The sequence below is a fragment of the Filicampus tigris genome, chromosome 2, assembly GCF_054856515.1.
Source record: "Filicampus tigris isolate MCC_2025a chromosome 2, RoL_Ftig_1.0, whole genome shotgun sequence".
In the NCBI taxonomy this organism is placed as follows: domain Eukaryota; kingdom Metazoa; phylum Chordata; class Actinopteri; order Syngnathiformes; family Syngnathidae; genus Filicampus; species Filicampus tigris.
Window position 1 is genome coordinate 26,532,477 of NC_141218.1, and position 17,270 is coordinate 26,549,746.

The following is a 17,270-nucleotide window of genomic DNA, read 5'->3' on the forward strand; positions in this document are numbered from 1 at the left end:
ATGAATTGAAATTCAGTAGTTAGAGATTGGGACAGCCACCTCCCAATGGGAAGTGAGATATAAAAGATGACTTTTTATTAATTCAGTTTAATAGTATCTCAATTAATGCCTTGTGGTAAAATAGATCATAACAAGATATTACTAAATATGCAAGGTCTGAACACTTCATTGTTTTTCAAAATTTGATTTTCATTGTGGGACAGCAATTTCAACCAATTCGGTAGAATGGCTCACTATGACAGGCTCAATGACAGTTATATGACATTGAGTAGCGTGCTTTTTGTGTGTGTTTTTTCAATTCCTGAATTGATCTTGTTAATTCACCCGCAGCTCCTAACTGAAACAGCATGTCGTCATCTACGCACAAGTCAAAGGACGTCCCCTGGTGGCGGGGCGCGCAATCGCTCCACCAAACCGCCTCCTTTCCGGTCTCCCCTCCTCGAACACAAGCGTACAATCAGATGTTGTTGTGACGTGAGATATGAGGATATTAAGACTCCTCGACGTTTTCGTGTACGAGCTGGTTGACGTTTCGACAGGGCGGGTTGACCCGGACTCCTTCCATCTGGCTCGGATGCTGAGATGCTGCTGACGGGCCGAGCCTCCTGACTCCTTACCCGTTGGAGGGGAAAAGAAAATCAAGAAAGACGATATCCTTAAATCTATAGCTACAGGCTGTGTTTTTGGCTGATTTTCTACGCGCAGGGGAGTGGCCACGAGAAGTGTGAAAGAACGGCGACATGTTCTCAGAGCAGTAGAGACCGGCGAGTGGTCTCGGCGGGCGGGATGAAGGCGCCGAGCAGACCGAGGCAGACGCTTCTTCTCCCCCGGCTCTGCGTCAGTGGACTCGGTCTGCTCGCAGCTGCCTGGGTGTTGCATCTGAATGATGTTACAGGTGCTTACTGAAAAATAATAAATTTGACAATTTCCTGTACTGATTCAAATATTCTTCAGTAAATGTGTTTGAAACCTGAAGATTTCTTCATTAATGCATGCCTTCAGCAATCAACATTTTGATCAGTCAGAAAATACTCGCAGTGTTACATAAATGTGTTTTTACTATATAGCTTTCACTCTTTGCAGACTCCTATAGACACTCTGGGGATGTTGATATCTTCTTATCCAAAAAGGAGGTCATCATACAGAAAGATGACAACAATCAATCCTCTGACACTTTGTCTAAATCTGGTAAGATGTTCTCTCCTCTGTTATGAATTGGCTACATGAGATGATGAGAGGGGCATTTTTCCATCATTAGCTCTTAGGACAGCGGTTCTCAAACGTTTTACACCAAGTACTACCTCAAAAAAAAAAAAACGTTGTCTCTCGAATAGCACTACAATAATGATGAACATTAAAATACAGCAGTAGGCGTAAGTGTTCATCAAAGATGATCCAGAGGTTTTATTTCTAAAAAACAGATTTATTGTTATAAGCCGTTGTAACATTATGCCCAATGGGGACATTAATATTGTGATAAAATTCAGGTGGGGAAAACGGCATTGAAACGATGTTTCACTTAAAATATTGTTGCTGTCCATTGAAAAACACTTATATCCATTTTTTTTCCATTTTTCTTATTTTTCCATGAATGGTGCTTCTGTGTTACAGACATTGTAGTTACGCAAAAAAAAAATCCCAAACTAGACATATGTGTTTTTCACAGGACCGCAACGATATAATGCATACATTAAATGAGCACCATACTTAAATGTTTAAAAACAAACAGTTCCTCAAGATCAAATGCATTGTACTACTTAAGTGAAATGCAATTGAACTGTACTTAAAGCGATTGTGCCGTACTTGAAAAGTAAAAAATGTACTATACTGGATTAAATAGTTACGGACAGTCTGTGCGCAAACCGCTACAAGCGTCATTTTAATATGTTGCATTGTAATTAATTTTTTAAAAGTCGTAAATGTTATTTCTATTTCGTGATTCTTTTGCGTACCACTAGAGAGAGCTCGTGCACGGTACACCACCTTCAGAATTATTGTCTCTGAACAATAGCAACACGAGCATGAATTTGTAATCACTGCCTATGGATTAATATCTGTGTTTTGATATTCAGAGCACTGAATGAATAAGTCCCGCCCAAATATTTTTTTTTAATAATACCTCACTGTGCGCACTGTGTCTTGAGAAATCATGTGCCCAACGCAGAGTGCTGAGTACCACAAGAATCATGGGCCTAAACTGCACATCACATACTGTACGTAGCCTTTGAGGGCTATGGTTGCTAAGAAACTGAAGGATGCGCGTCTGGTTGGAGTCTGTGTGAATCAAAGCACCAGTGACCTGCTGTAATGACCTGCTGATTACTGCCCCTCTTCATCAGTAGCTGTCTCATCACTTATTAAACATATTCTCCTGTAGTAGGGCCAATTTTGAGATAGGTCCTCAGATGAGCTGAGCAAGGTGATCATTGAGGAATATACTGGACTTGTAACCAGAGGTGGGTAGAGTAGCCAAAAAATGTACTCAAGTAAAAGTACTGTTACTTCAGAATAACATGACTCAAGTAGAAGTAAAAAGTCGTCATCCGAATAATTACTTGAGTAAAAGTAAAAAAGTACTTGGTGAAAAAACTACTCAAGTACTCAGTAACTGTAGGAACGTCTCATTTTTTATTTTTTTTTAAAACACTTAAAAATCAGACGAAAATACAAAATAATCTTCTTCAGGCAAATTAAAGTCCATCCAATCAATAAAACCAATAACATTTAATTAAAGAATATCTTAAAATAATCTTAAGGTAAATTCAAGTACTTTAATAAACAATAAAATAATAATAGTATAAATAAAAGAAATAAGCACAAATAGCACAACATTTCATTTTTTTTTTTTTAACAGCCTTCACAGGCAGAACAAGGTAGCCCATGAACTCGTATAAACTGTGTGGGTGTGTGTGTGCGTGTGTTTCAGTCTGTATGTATGTGACAAAACATGCGAAACAAACATTTCACTCAGTGATGTCTATTAAGCTTTAACAGTAGTTGGCTCTCAAGGTTCTTGCAGTGAAGCTGTGATCGTTTAGCAGTAAACAAGAGTCCAGCATGACTGAAAAGTCTCTCACAGGCTGCAGATGCAGACATTTTCGATCCGTTTCATCCGAAAACAACTCTTTCCCGCAGCTGAAGTTGAATATGATCACGTGACGAGACTGCCGTACGGCTAGAGAGGGAGAGAGAGAGCGACGCGTACGTACGCGAAGGGGATTTAAGTAACGGGTTCAATGTAGACTAATGTAGCGGAGTAAGAGTACAGTTTCTTCTTCACAAATCTAGTCAAGTAAAAGTAAAAAGTATAGTGATTTAAAACTACTCCTAGAAGTACAACATTTCCCAAAACTTACTCAAGTAAACGTAACGAAGTAAATGTAACTCGTTACTGCTTGTAACTCAAGACATTTATCTTTCAACAAAGTTTGAGCACACAGTGGTTCCTTTATCCAACATCACATCCATCACACTTGAGTTTACTGCCCGAGCTTTGCGGTAATGACATCCAAAACGAGAAGTTAAGCTAATAGTGACTTTTCGAAGTGAACAACATAATTGAGAAAAGTCTAAAAGATGGCAGATCTGATAGTGGAGGGTCACAAGGGACAAAAAAAAGGGAGAAAACTAATTTGGGATGCAAGTAAAATGGCTTAGTCATACACTGACTGAAGGTTCCGCAAAGAGGTTTTGTTAAATCCTTCCTTGTACAGTTGTGATGCTTCTAAAATGGCTTGCAAAAGGAATGACACAAAAGGAAATGGTGAGAAAGTTGCAGCAAAAAAATGGGTTATAACTAGAATTTTCCGATTTTCTGTCCGATGTTAAAAACCTGAATAACTGAGTTATTCATGCTTTAGTTAATAGTCCACTGTTTGTTGTTGTCGTCGTCCCTTGTTCAGCCATCAGCGAGTTTCCTGAAGACATTTTTACTGTGGAGCAGCGGCGACAGGGAGCAGTCGTCCTTCATGTGATCTGTGTGAGTAAGCCTCAAGCCCAGATGAAAAATCTCTGAAGAATCTCTTGACGTTTTTTCAAAAATCACATGAGGAACTGTCTGATCTTTGCAGGCTATCTACATGTTTCACGCGCTAGCCATTGTGTGTGATGTTTACTTCGTTCCATCACTGGAAAAAGTCTCAGAGGTGTGAGGGGATTTCTATTGTGATGTTTTTCCAAATCGAAACGGACTTTGTTCCTTCATTTTCCAAGGAAAAGTAGGACATCAAAACATTCCGCCCTTAATTGACCTCCTTTGCCGTCCTGTAGAACCTGCAACTCAGCCAGGATGTGGCTGGGGCAACCTTCATGGCCGCTGGAAGCTCTGCCCCTGAGCTCTTCACCTCTTTGATTGGTCAGTGCTGAACTCATTTAATCTATTACTCACTCTGGAGTTGACAAAGTCATACTCTATCAGCAAATTGCGAGCAATCATCAGAATCTTCGCCCGGCTGGGACTGATGCTCGTCCACTGTTTAACCAAGGTAGCATTTAGCTGCCAGCACAAGACCGTCATGATGTGGTGTTGATGATGCGAACCGGAGCAAGCTAAGGGACATCGCAAGAATATTTAAGATTGCATAATAACGCAATACTATTGCGTTTTATTGCAAAACCTTTGCAATTCAATGCAAAATGTTTTCAGTTTTTATTGCATTTTGCAATAAAAATAATTATAGCAAAATAACGTGATGTTATTTTAGGAGGCGAACAAACGTCTTCCACTTCCGGGTCGTAGTGTATGGCAGAGCTGGCTTGACCCATCAGGTTTTGATAGATATTTATAGTCTCAAGATGTCCCAGACAAGGACTATACTTTGCATGCAAATGGGTAAGGTTTGTACTCAATGTTAACAGTTAGTTAACAAAACAAAATTGCTCTGCACCTTTTTCCTTGTCACTGAAATGGGTGTCCATTAGAGGGCAGACTATGCCTGTGAGAACAATACTGCAGGGAGGGAACGCACATGAAAAAAAGCACTGCACAGTGTTGTGCACGCTTTGTCATGGTTGCTCTGTGGTACCGCAGAAGAGAACAGTGGTCTTTCTTTTTAAAAGAACCCAACACAGCACATCAGCCGGTACTTGACCTAGTTAGGGACGAATAGAGGGACGGATGAAAACCCATTTGCGTCCTTGCTTAGTCTATCCTTTTTAAAAAAAAATTCTCATCCTCCGTCCATCCGTCCACAATATGGGCGTCCATCCGGGACCGTTCCATCCCTCGGACGGAATACCCATCTCTGGAAAACATGATGAAAAGATGCCAAAACAAGCATCTTTAACTGGTTTTCTATTAGAGCTCGGACTCACACTCAAAATCCGCCTTCGCTTTTCATTTTTACATTAACGAACGAGTCCCGAATCAACTCAAATGGGTTAGTAAACTTTTGCCAAATCCAATCTGAACCAATTTGATCGTAATGGTAAATGTAGCGCACTTATATAGCACTTTATCAACACCATATTTTGTCCAAGGCCTCATATTTATTGAACATGTTAACGCTGCGGCGTGTCATCCTAAAGAATGGTTTTGTTTTTTTAGTTTGAAGTAACTTACTGTAACGTTCAGCATCCCTCGCTATTCTCTGGCCAACAGCAGAGCCTAATTCCATCCCGTTGTGTTGTACTAGCATCGTCCTAGCTAGCACTAAGCTAAGCTGTCATCATCTTCGCCAACAGCCGAGTAACAAAGACGTTGATCCGCTGCCTAACTGCGCCTAGTTGAGTGACTGCTTAACAGTTGAATTGAATACTTATTAGTATATAAATATACCCATACACACGCACACACACACACACACACACACTGTGTTTGTATGTGTTTATTGTAAGGTTTGATCCAGTCCAACTTGACACATTCCATCTACAGGGTGAGCGAAGGAGAAATTATATAATGCAAATGTTTTCTCAACTTCATTTTCATACTTTACAGACAAGTAGTGCAAGTAGAAATACAAGCTTGATTTGCAAAGCAAACCATGATGGAAAGGTACTTTACGCACGCATAGACAACACACACACAGACACACACGCACACATTGTAAAAAAACAGAACAAATGGAAGAATGAGGAAACCGTTCCATCACAGATTGAAATGTGAGAAAAAAGACGCGAGACTGACCTGGGTTTCAAAACGGTCACATAAAAACAATAAAAATGCAGTCCGAGATTTGACTAACGTGGACGATGGGGGTCAAGAGTGCACAAAGACAAACATTGCTTTTAGGCACTGTTTGATGGAAGAAGATTACAGATTTTTTACATTGGAGTAAAGAGTGGGGTCATTTCTTGCTTTGTGGTTGGTGCCCAGAACTGGTCTGATTCGATTCAAGCAGTAAAAATAATGGAGCGTTTTTCCACACATTCTGTCTGCCTTTCCATATCCCCAACATCACAACTGATCCGGGGAGTTCTGCTAGCGGTGGAAATAAATACCAGATAAGGAGTTCAGTAATGCGTCACCGCCACACTTATTTCACACAAGAGAACACTTTTTGAGATAGCAATTTTGATTTTTGTCAAGGAGAATCTCTTGTGTTCCCAAAGTTATTTGTTAATAACATGACAAATTTGTCTCTTTTCCGATAGTAAATTGTGACCTCCGGTTCTCTGGCACGAGTTGTAAAAGCGCTTAAGTGACTTTATGTAACATTGTCAAGCTGCAGACAGACAGTAGTACGACTGCATTTGTAACTATACCTTCAGTTCAATTGAATGCTAACACATATATGAAGGAAAGGACAAGGTGAACAATAAGACATTCACATCATGCTACTTTCATTTGGAAAATATTGACTGAATCTCTTTCAATGTGTTTTCAGGAGTGTTTATCACAAAAGGGGATGTAGGTGTGGGCACAATTGTGGGTTCGGCAGTCTTTAACATCCTGGTCATCATTGGTATCTGTGGCATCTTCGCAGGACAGGTCTTAAACACACGCGCACACAAATAAGGTCACATTTGTTGAATCGGAGAAAGAAATGTCCGATGTTTGGGTTTTCTCTCTTCAGCCAATCTGCCTGAGCTGGTGGCCTTTGTTTCGCGATGCTGCCTTCTACATCTTGTCCATCATTATGCTCATCGTGGTGAGAAACACTGCTCAGAAACCTCAGTTCATGTTTTCATCTTAACAGCGTACTTGTTCACCTAGACCAGGGGTCGGCGACCTTTCACACTCAAAGAGCCATTTCGACCCCATTTCCACGGAAAAGAAAGCACTGGAAGCGTCACGACACACGTCTTTTTGCAACGAAGCATCTCATCGATCCATATTAAACAAGCCAACGTAATCCAGCGAACCTTACGATTTTCACTTATTGTCTAAAAAAAAAAAAAAGGCCGCAATCAGCAGACGGAGTACGCATGAAATCGTGCTTTAGTTGAAGATTTTCTATTTTCGCTGCTTTAAAATTAGCATAAACATTACAGATGAAGTAGGGACGGACCATTAGAATCGATTTGTGATAAAAATTTGACCATATTTGGACTCCCCGAGATTCTCGGCCGACAGTGGCCATATCATTTTATACTAATATTTCGAGGTCACAATAATCTTACAATTTACAACTACAAATAAACCCAACGAAGAAAAGCAAATACAATATACTTTGTTCAGATATTGTGCAGTTTTGGTGTCGCTGGGCTTTCCGAGCACGCCGGCCGCTTATAAATTATTTTCTCAAACCACGCAGAGCCGCAACATAAGGCTGAAAGAGCCGCGGGTTGCCGACCCCTGACCTAGATAATATAATTCAGATATTTACAGTTGATTCCGTGGTGTGAGGAAACCATCATCGACTTTTTATTCTTGTATTTTCTTGTGAACTTGCAGGTGATCTATGATGAAAAAGTGCAATGGTAGGAGATGAGATCAATTATTACATTATATCACATGATTCCCACATGCTAATGTGAGTGTTTCTAAATGTTTGTGTGTGTATGTATGCATGCGCATCTGCAGGTGGGAGACCATAATACTGATCTCCATGTATGGAATATACATCATCATTATGAAGTGAGTCTCATCTCATTAATATCCTTTTTTTTTTTATATGAAGCTGCCATGACATCTAAAGCAGTGTGTGTGCGCGCGTGTGTGCGTGTAGGTTCAATAGCCACCTGTGTAGCCTGGTAGAGAGGTACTGCAGCAAGGCAGGTCAGCCGTGTTTGAGCGGTCTGCGACGTGCAACGGCGGTGGGGAACGCTGGCGACTGTGATGCCGACATCGTGCCGCTGAAGTCAGGTACTCGCGCCTGTTTGCAAGCATATCAGCTCATCCAGTGACACAATTGAGGCTGCCCCCATGGAAGGTTTATCAAACTGAAATAGAACTGGATCACAGGTTACCGGCCCGTGGGACATTTACTACTGGGCCGCGCCAGAGACTGAACAAAAAATATTTCATGGATCATCAGACTGTGAAAGAAGTTTTATTTTGAAAATCAGGTACATGGTAGAGCTGTGCGATACCCGAAATTTTGGTATCGATTGATAACAAGTGGAGCCTGTATCGCCGATAGAGATACCACAGACTTCTAGGTTCATCAAATGTTATGGTATCTTAATCAAATCATTTGTCCATTCAAAATCGTTGTACATACATAGCTAATCATTTCCAAAAACGGCGATCCATCGGCACCAAAATTTATGTGAACATCTCTACTTATGCCCACTTCAGTCTCTGCAAATATCACAAGGATTAAGGGAGTGAGGAAATTAACATTTTACATGCAATAAATCTCTAATGCAAAATGCATAAGGTCATTATATATTATATTAAGATCTTCAGTATGAGGGTTAGCTTGACTTACTTTTTTTCCTAGTCCACCTCCAGGGGGTACGCCCCCCACCGCCTATCCGAAAGTGGGGCGACCACGCTGATCGTCTTTATGTTTTTACAGGTTGAAGTGGACAAGAGTAGGAATGCGCATATGAATTTTGGTGACGATCGGTCCGATTTTTCAGGCATGGCCGAATGGTAATTGCTGCCCTGACAACTGCAGCGGTTTTAGCTTGTTAGCTGTGGGGGGGCTAATGGCTGGCCGTCAATAAAATCCCAAATATTGTGTCGATCGCTTCTATGTTTTAACACGTTGAAGTGGACATGAGTGGAGCTGTGCATATGAATTTTGGTGATTATTGGTCACCATTTTCAGACACGAGGTGACATCGGAATCCGACAAAGCAGTAAGCCGGTAAACAATATTACGATGCTTGCCTCCTTCCTTCACGGATGTAGCCGGGCTCGGATGAAGAAAAGCAGGCCATGCTCATAAAAAAATGGTCATTAAGATGTGCTGAATATAATTTAAAAAACGTATTAATCCCTACTGAGTTTTTTTGGGGGAGCGGGGTATTGCTGTCATCATTTTTATTTTACATACCTGCCAATGTTCATCCCAATCAAGTTCATCCCTTTAACTGATTTTCTTCCTCTGCGTCCGGTCGACACCTTGATCAGACTCGTGCGCCGTGGTCGGTCAGGACTCGGCGGTGATGATGGTGGATGAGCTGCTCAACCTGCATCCGCACCAGCTCACCTTCTCAGAGGCAAGCCTCCGCCTTCTCATCACCTCGCATTTCCCCCCCTACACCCGCCTGCGAATGGCGGGACGCACGGTCATCAACGAGGTACACCGCATGGCTTGCACCCTTTTACTAACTCCTTGCGCTCGGGCTCTGAGTATGCTTGTGAACCATTTGAAACAGATACGCGTCGGTGAGCAACCATCGGCCTTGATCAACTGGTACGGGTTTATCCATCCATCCATCCATCCATCCATCCATTATCCGAGCCGCTTATCCTCATGAGGGTCATTGGCGTACTGGAGCCTATCCCAGCTAGCTTTGGGCAGTCGGTCGGGGTACACCCTGATACCTTATAAATGTATGAACACGCCAAATGGTATGATATTTTTTGTTTTCTTGGGCGCTTCACAAGTTTGTTGCAAGGCAGAATTCAGAGAGCTCAATTATAACTGCCCTATAGACGATGTTGGGGGAACACCGTATGCCAGGCCAAGAGTCTTAAGAGCCTTGCAAGAATGGAAATCAAACAGAAACACCCAAAAACTACACTAAACTGGGGTAGTGAATCAACTTTATAAATACAGTACACATTTAATCATACAAATAAATCACTACTCTGTATTACATATAAAATCAGAGGTGGGAAGTTTACACAATTTTGCCAGTCCATCATTCGTCATCCATCAGTGGCCCGGGCACCCGTTCGTCATCGTCACCCTCTCATCTTTTCAAGCCGAACCAAACTGTAATCGTCAGTCAGTCATGTTATTTTAACCGCGTTTCCATCAGTAAATTTCACCGATCCGCCAGTCCGTCTATCGTCAGTCCGTCAGTACCCCCCGAAAAATGACATGTCATTGTCCCAACGGATGAATCCAATGTGATTCAAATAATAAATGGAGTGCACTATCTATCAGTGTGTCTACATGGTAGGTTCCCGTAAAAGAAGCAAACAGGCGTCCGTCAGTGACGGACGGGCTGATGGACCTTCCGCCAGTACTGACGCAGTGGCCACCTTTGTATAAAATACACGATGGAAAGAAAGAAGACTAAATGCTACATCTGATGAGGCACTAATAATGTAGTTGGCACTGAGGATATCATATCCAACATTCGAAAACTAGACAGAAAGTGCAATTAAACAAAATGCGGTTGTGCCTTGAGATACAAATATAATCTCTTCCTCGGCCATGATTGTAACTCAAAACACTTGTTTCCCAAATCACCTTACCCCTTTGAAGTGAATAGGCAATGCCGTTAAACAATTTCAGCCCCCCCCCGATCCTCCCAAAAAAAAAATTTTTGCATTGTGTTTTTTGATACGATAAGAAGATAATAGCACGCGATGGTATTGTAGCCTACTTTATAAAATATATTGATTACATGATTAAATAGAATGTAAAGTATTGAATGGTTTGTGCATCATGAATATTGACTGATTGTGGTGTGTGCGACTTGGTCACCGATGCCCTGCAAACGCGAACCAAGTTTCACAACTACTTTAAGTGACTCATTAAAATGCAGTAATATCAGTCATTTGTTTGCAGAGGATAAAGAAAATATCCCTTTGAGTATCTTTACATTGTCTTTCTACAAAGTATATGTGTTGATGCACATGTGTTCAATGTTTAAGAAGTAAAACTTATATGTTACTTATATGTTACGGCATTTTGTATTGTGTGCTAGCAGGAAGCTATCGGAAGGCAAACTTGTGTGGCTTTTGTAAATGCCCAACGTATAATTTTTTGTTTTGTTTTGACCGACAATAAACTAATTGGAAGTGGCATTAAAAGAGCTTGAAGCCTCATCTTGAAGAATTGCTTTTTGTGAAGCGAGTTGGACTTGCCAACATAGAGCACTCGTATCTCAAATCAACCGCACGACGGAAAAAAACAAAACAAAAGTCAGGTCACTCGTTTCTCCAAATTTCCGGGGATGATCCTTTTCTCTGCTCCCTTGCATGTATCCTGGCCTTTTCCCATATTTCATTCGCAGTAGATTGTGATGACGTGCGCGCACGTGGCTCATCTCCGCTCCTCTACCGGCTCACGTTTCCCCCGCCATGAACTAACCCCTACAACGCCACCGCCGCTGGGGCGTTCCACGTTCTTTCCCACAGCGGCAGAGACTGATCCGAGCTCAGGTGGGGGCCAAAGACGGCGGCGCCGCAGCGGACGACGCTTGCGCTGCCGGCGGCTCGTGGGGGAGAGAGAACGGGTCGGTCGCCGAGGCCGACGCTCAGCCTTTGGACGCCGGGAGAAGGGCGGGAAAGGAGAGCGGGCGGGAGGTCGGAGGCGCAGCTCAGGCCAAAGAGGAAGAGGAGGAGGAAGAGCGGGAGGGGGAAGAGGATGAGAACGCTCCTTTCAAACCCTTCATCATTCCAGGTGGGCACTTGATGGCTTTGTTTGTTGACTCCAACACATCTTCGTCTGTGATGGAAATGATTGAATCTGTCATTATGATTGTGTGTGTGTGACTGCATTGCCAGATGGCCGGTGTGTGCGTGTGAAGTGGCTGCTCTCCTGGCCGGTGAGCCTCTTGCTTCACTGCACGGTGCCCGACTGCAAGCTTCCACAGTGGGAGCGCTGGTACCTGCTCACCTTCCTGGCCTCCACACTCTGGATCGCCCTCTTCTCCTACCTCATGGTCTGGATGGTACGAAACACACACACGTACACACAACTGCAACTACAGCGGCCGATATCATTTTCAAAGCGGAGGTGCCAGGGGCGGAGCCGGAAGGTGGCTAATGGGCGGGCTTGGAAAAATCAGGGTGGGCCTGAATATTTCCCTCACTGAGCAAAATCCTCCTGTACCGACACATCGCATATTCAAATAAAACCACAAACAGAATGACATGAAGTTCGGATATTCCTTAGACAACCGCAATTATGCCATTTTTAATATTCAATACAATAAAAAACACAACGAAACACTAATTCAAAAATACTTCAATAATAATTTACCAACCATTTAAAAGTATATCTTTTTTTCATGAATCCCACTGGGTGGGCGGTCTGTCAATCTGGGTGGGCCCACCACCCGTGGCTCCGCCCACATTGCCAGCCGTTTGGGAGCATTTGGACTCATCTTTCAAGACCCACAGAATATTGTGGTCGACAATATGAACATAAACCTCTTGGCCAGGAAATTGTTTTTTCTTCCCATTTTCCGTTCTTTTAGCAATTTTGAGTTCAGCCAAAAACATTGCTTTTCGGAACAAAAAGCGGAAAAAACAAGATTCCTTGTGCAAAGAACCATGTCAAGCAGAACAGTGACTATGACACAAATATTTTTTTTTTCCTTTTGTGAAAACTCACATTATAAAACACCAAAAACAAGACCGAGAATGTGCTTTTGATGGCAAAAGAATCTTTACACATGCGAAATTAAGCAGAGGTGGTAAATCCAGGCCTAGGAAGTAAAAAGCATGCCACAGTTTGGCACTTCACAGGTACTTCTTCTCAACTGAGCTCATTCACCTGCCGGTTGTGTAGAAGCACCTGTGGCCTCAGCCAAACTGCGACAGGGTTTTTACTTTCTGGACCTGGATTTGCCACCTCTGGAATTAGGAAGCGCGCCGCGAGCGACACTGACTAACTGCCTGGCTCGATTGTTGCTTTATTCCGTGCTGGCGTCGTGACACACACTAAATTTGTCCAACTTCCACCGCGTTGGCGTTTCTCTGCCATAATCGACGTGACAGGCTGAGATTCCCTCTCTGATCTTTAACTTCAACTCAAAAGCTGATCTGATCTCAAATCCAAAGTGATTAAACGCTGACATCTACTGGCGTCTGTTTGTCATTACAGTTACGTTCAACCTCGAATTTCACAGGCAAGCCGGGCGAGACCCTTTTGCGCGTTTACCTGTTGAGAAACATGCTTGATGAAAATATTTGTCGCGGCAGTAAACGGTTGGATTCCAGTTGACCAATCCAAACGTCCACGCCAGTGCCTTCAAAAGATCCAAAAATGGAGTCAGCTCATTCCAGTTCTCAGCGACTCGGTTGTATTTTCCTCTCCGTCCAGGTGACCATCATCAGCTACACACTTGGAATTCCGGACGTCATCATGGGTATTACCTTCCTGGCGGCCGGCACCAGCGTACCCGACTGCATGGCCAGCCTCATTGTCGCCCGACGAGGTGTGTGTACCACCGGGATTTTTCAATCCAACAACAAACATACGTACTTTCTACAAGCTCCTGTTGGTGCAATGTTTACGTTTCCTCCGCAAACTCAAAATGAGGTCTCGTCCCTTATCCGTTACTTGAATTGTGTGTTTTCTCCTTCCTTCGACCGCCTTGCCTTATAAGCCTCGTCTGTGGCCATCCGAAACGATGGATTTGACTGTTCCTACTGTGGCGTTTTCCTGCAGGCTTGGGCGACATGGCCGTGTCCAACTCCATTGGCAGTAATATCTTTGATGTGCTGCTCGGCTTGGGCTTCCCCTGGGCTCTGAGGACCCTCATTGTCAGCTATGGCTCAGTGGTAAGCTTCTACGTTACCGCACGCTAATGGAGCGTAAAGGAATATTTGTACGTGGGGGATACTCTGTGAAGTGTGATTATTGCTCAGCATTGCACTGCAGGAAAAAAAATGTCAAGACACCAGAAATACATTCATAACTAGGGCATGTTGCAAAGTAGGCTACTGCGTACATTCATGATATTGCCATCTTCCAGAAGTAGGAGCCAAAAACTTTAGCGTAATACAGGCTTGTGTTTAGAGCTCCACGTGGAATAAAGTCCAATTCTTTTTTTTTAAATGCATGTCCCCAGGGTATATGTATATTTTTTTTCCAGCTGTAATGGCGGACACCGACGATCGCGGCAGCTACGCAATAAGACTAGTGAACCTACGAGTGCAACCAGTTGGACATGTTATATGGTTAAGATATGTTTGTGGACAATGACGCTATCGACGGCTTTGTAACAGAATAGTGGATGGCAATTAATTACCACTCGATTTTTTTTAATCAAAAACAGTAATTCTCTTGCACTGTCACTTTATTTTTACATTTTTGATAGAAACAGTAAATAAGAATAAACTCAGGCCGGTGTGAAAGCCACATGTCTGAGGTCTCAAATTCTTTTGGAACGATGTTTCTGCTACAGGGGCTGAGATTCATTCTTTTGTAGGTGTTGAATTTTCGTTTTTAGAGGGTGATTCCAAAGTCGACCTTAGAGGCTTTAGAGAGATGTTTAGCCAGGTGCCCCAGGCCTTAATGGGTTAACTAACTACCAGGCTGAATTTGGTTTGATCAATGACTGGTTTCTCGTTTCTGCAGCTTAGTGGCAGCTGTCTGTTGGTTTTGCTGAATAATCTACAGTTGTGCCAAATTTGCTTCATCTATGTTTAAGATTAGTAACTTCCAGAGCTGGGCACTTGACTCTTTTTTTGCCGGTCCGGCCGCGACCCTCCGCCCTTGGCCTGGGTACCCTTCCGGCCGAGATCCTCCGGCCATATTCATAAACATTGTCTGCCCCCGCCCCATTCCGCCCCCCGACCCCCTCCAAAAAAAGCGTCCGAGATTGACGTCGCCGCGGGAGAGATGCTAACGACAGAGGCTTTTCAAAGATCATTAGCTGGCTAATTTACAATTCGAACCCGCTCTGGACACGCTTCAAATGCGCCAGTAGTACTTACCCGACTGCGTGTGCTTACTTGCATTGCGAGCCCCGGGGTTGGTTTTGTCGTATTGTATAATTATTTGGGTCCAACAGACAGCATGAAGTCGCAGTCAACAAGTTACTTATTTATTTTCCACACTTCCCCTCCTTCACACTTCCCGGCCTTCAAAACAAAAGCGTTGCTTCAAAAAGACAGTGGCAATAATGGATATCGTGCCTGCTACAACCATAAAGGGATTGAGATGACTAGACGATGCATTTCATTTTATTGCGAAAAGGATCTGGAAGGTGGCGGCTAAGGGGGAACGTGGGTTAGTAGCTTCTTTTTACACATACGCCGCTGCCAAACTAGTTTGCTTTGCAGCAGCAACGAGTTGCGTGGTGCATTCTCTCCTCCGTGTGGGAAACCGTATGTCATCGCAACATGTGACATAATGGACCGATAAGAGCAGCAACAATTCCTGATGTGTGCGTGGCATGTGTCGCAGACCTGTCGCCAACGGCACAATGCGTCGGTCACATGAATCAATGCGACAGTTGTCGCTCTCGCCGTTGCGGAAGTAGAAAGAAGCCTAAAAAGAAGCCTTTCTCGGAGTAGGCTGAGATGAAATTTGGCCGCCTCGAGAACAAGGCCACACGCATGAGGGCCCATTAGTAGGTCGGACTAAAATCCACTTCCGGCCATGCTTAGTCCAGCCCTTTTTAAAAATTTGTCAGCTACCACCCCGCCCCAAAAATGGGAGGGTCCGACCCAGGGACAGACTGCCCAGCTCTGGTAACCTCAATCAGAGTACGGTACTATATTAGATGTTGTAATGCGTTAGGTTACTAGTTACTCGAAATGATAGCCATTGACTCGCAAGTTTTTCCACTGGATTTTACTGACCCAAGACTTTTGTTTCTTTAGGTGACAATCAACAGCAGGGGCCTGGTCTATTCCGTTATCCTGCTCTTGGCCTCAGTTACACTCACTGTAAGCATATCTGACTCACAAATGTTTGATTCATAACCAGTTTCTTCATCATTTTGGAATTTATATGACTGATAGCAAATGTGAATGACAGGAAATGACCAAATGTTTTTCTCTCCCTGCTTCAGGTCCTGTGCGTCCATCTGAACCACTGGAAGTTGGACCGCAGGCTGGGCCTCTGGCTCATGCTGCTCTACGCCATTTTCCTCTTTTGCTCCATCAGCTTTGAGAGGCTGTAGACTAGGGGACACAAACACACACACACACACACACACACACACACACACAAACAGGCTTTTGTCACTGGAATGAATTTCACGCCTCACATTAAGAGCTCCCTTTTGATAAAGTATTTTACATGGTTTTGTACCGCCACTTCTACACACCATCCAGACATTTAAAAAAAAAAAAAAAAAAGATTTCTATTCTACCTGCTGTACTTTGCAAACATGTTCAGTCACTGCCACACCTTTTGAGATTACATAGCATGTCGTTGCTTCTTGTTTACATTTTTTTTGCATAGTTTTCTCATACCTTTGTTGTGTGGTAGTTGTAAATGGCTGATCACGCGCTACAGATTGCACTAAGTCGTATGTTGGCTTGGTGCACAAACAGACTTTTTGTGCTTGGAAAAAGACAAAAACTTATTTGAATGTTTCTGAATGTCTGTGCCAGGAGTCTGTACTTGGCTGTGTTGTTGTCCGGTAAATTAAAATGCTGCAGCATGTGAAAATTATTTTTGCACTCTTTTAACGGCTGCTAATTTCATTTGCAAGATGGAATGGAATGTAGTAGTTTGGGTGATGTTAAAAAAATCCAGTATTGGTAGTGAGTCCTCATTACTTGCAAGGACTTGATATCATGAATTGTTATATTCACAAAAGTCAAAGGATATTCGGTTTACTGAAATTTCACCTAAAACCCCTAATTTTTCATGAGTAGTCTAATATGCAATTAATAGTAGTTTAAGTAAGTTAAATGAAAACAAACCTTAGCTGAACCCCAATGTGTCTTTTTACCTGTAGCTGACTCAGCCAATCAACCAAGGAGAGCTCTTCAGTCCCCAGCAAGCAGGAAAGGGCTGGGACGTCCAAATCAAAACCAACCAGCAGTCTTAAGTTAGAGGGTTATTAAA

General features: G+C 42.9%; 1 protein-coding gene across 3 annotated transcripts; it reads left to right on the forward strand.

Moving 5' to 3' along the window:
* The first annotated feature begins 396 nt into the window (after positions 1 to 396).
* Positions 397 to 16,871, forward strand: LOC147151923 (sodium/potassium/calcium exchanger 3-like). Of its 3 annotated transcripts, none has more exons than XM_086023683.1 (17): positions 397 to 895; positions 1,084 to 1,188; positions 3,903 to 3,979; positions 4,071 to 4,145; positions 4,270 to 4,354; positions 6,825 to 6,928; positions 7,014 to 7,088; positions 7,835 to 7,860; positions 7,964 to 8,017; positions 8,109 to 8,245; positions 9,464 to 9,633; positions 11,651 to 11,915; positions 12,020 to 12,186; positions 13,563 to 13,677; positions 13,911 to 14,023; positions 16,073 to 16,138; positions 16,264 to 16,871. In XM_086023683.1, the coding sequence occupies exons 1-17, from the start codon at positions 787 to 789 to the stop codon at positions 16,372 to 16,374; spliced, it is 1,854 nt and encodes a 617-aa protein (XP_085879809.1). In that variant the 5' UTR covers positions 397 to 786; the 3' UTR covers positions 16,375 to 16,871. The 3 variants fall into 3 exon arrangements, with proteins under 3 accessions (XP_085879809.1, XP_085879810.1, XP_085879811.1); XM_086023684.1 differs by having other exon boundaries at positions 9,464 to 9,552; XM_086023685.1 differs by lacking the exons at positions 397 to 895; positions 1,084 to 1,188 and adding an exon at positions 2,260 to 2,456.
* Positions 16,872 to 17,270: the final 399 nt, after the last annotated feature.

Bases quoted from the DNA above. Each gene is read 5' to 3' on its own strand.
- LOC147151923 (XM_086023683.1), top strand. From the start codon at position 787: ATGAAGGCGCCGAGCAGACCGAGGCAGACGCTTCTTCTCCCCCGGCTC. The intron at 896-1,083 runs GTGCTTACTGAA...CACTCTTTGCAG, and splicing joins GCATCTGAATGATGTTACAG to ACTCCTATAGACACTCTGGG. The intron at 11,916-12,019 runs GTGGGCACTTGA...CTGCATTGCCAG, and splicing joins CAAACCCTTCATCATTCCAG to ATGGCCGGTGTGTGCGTGTG.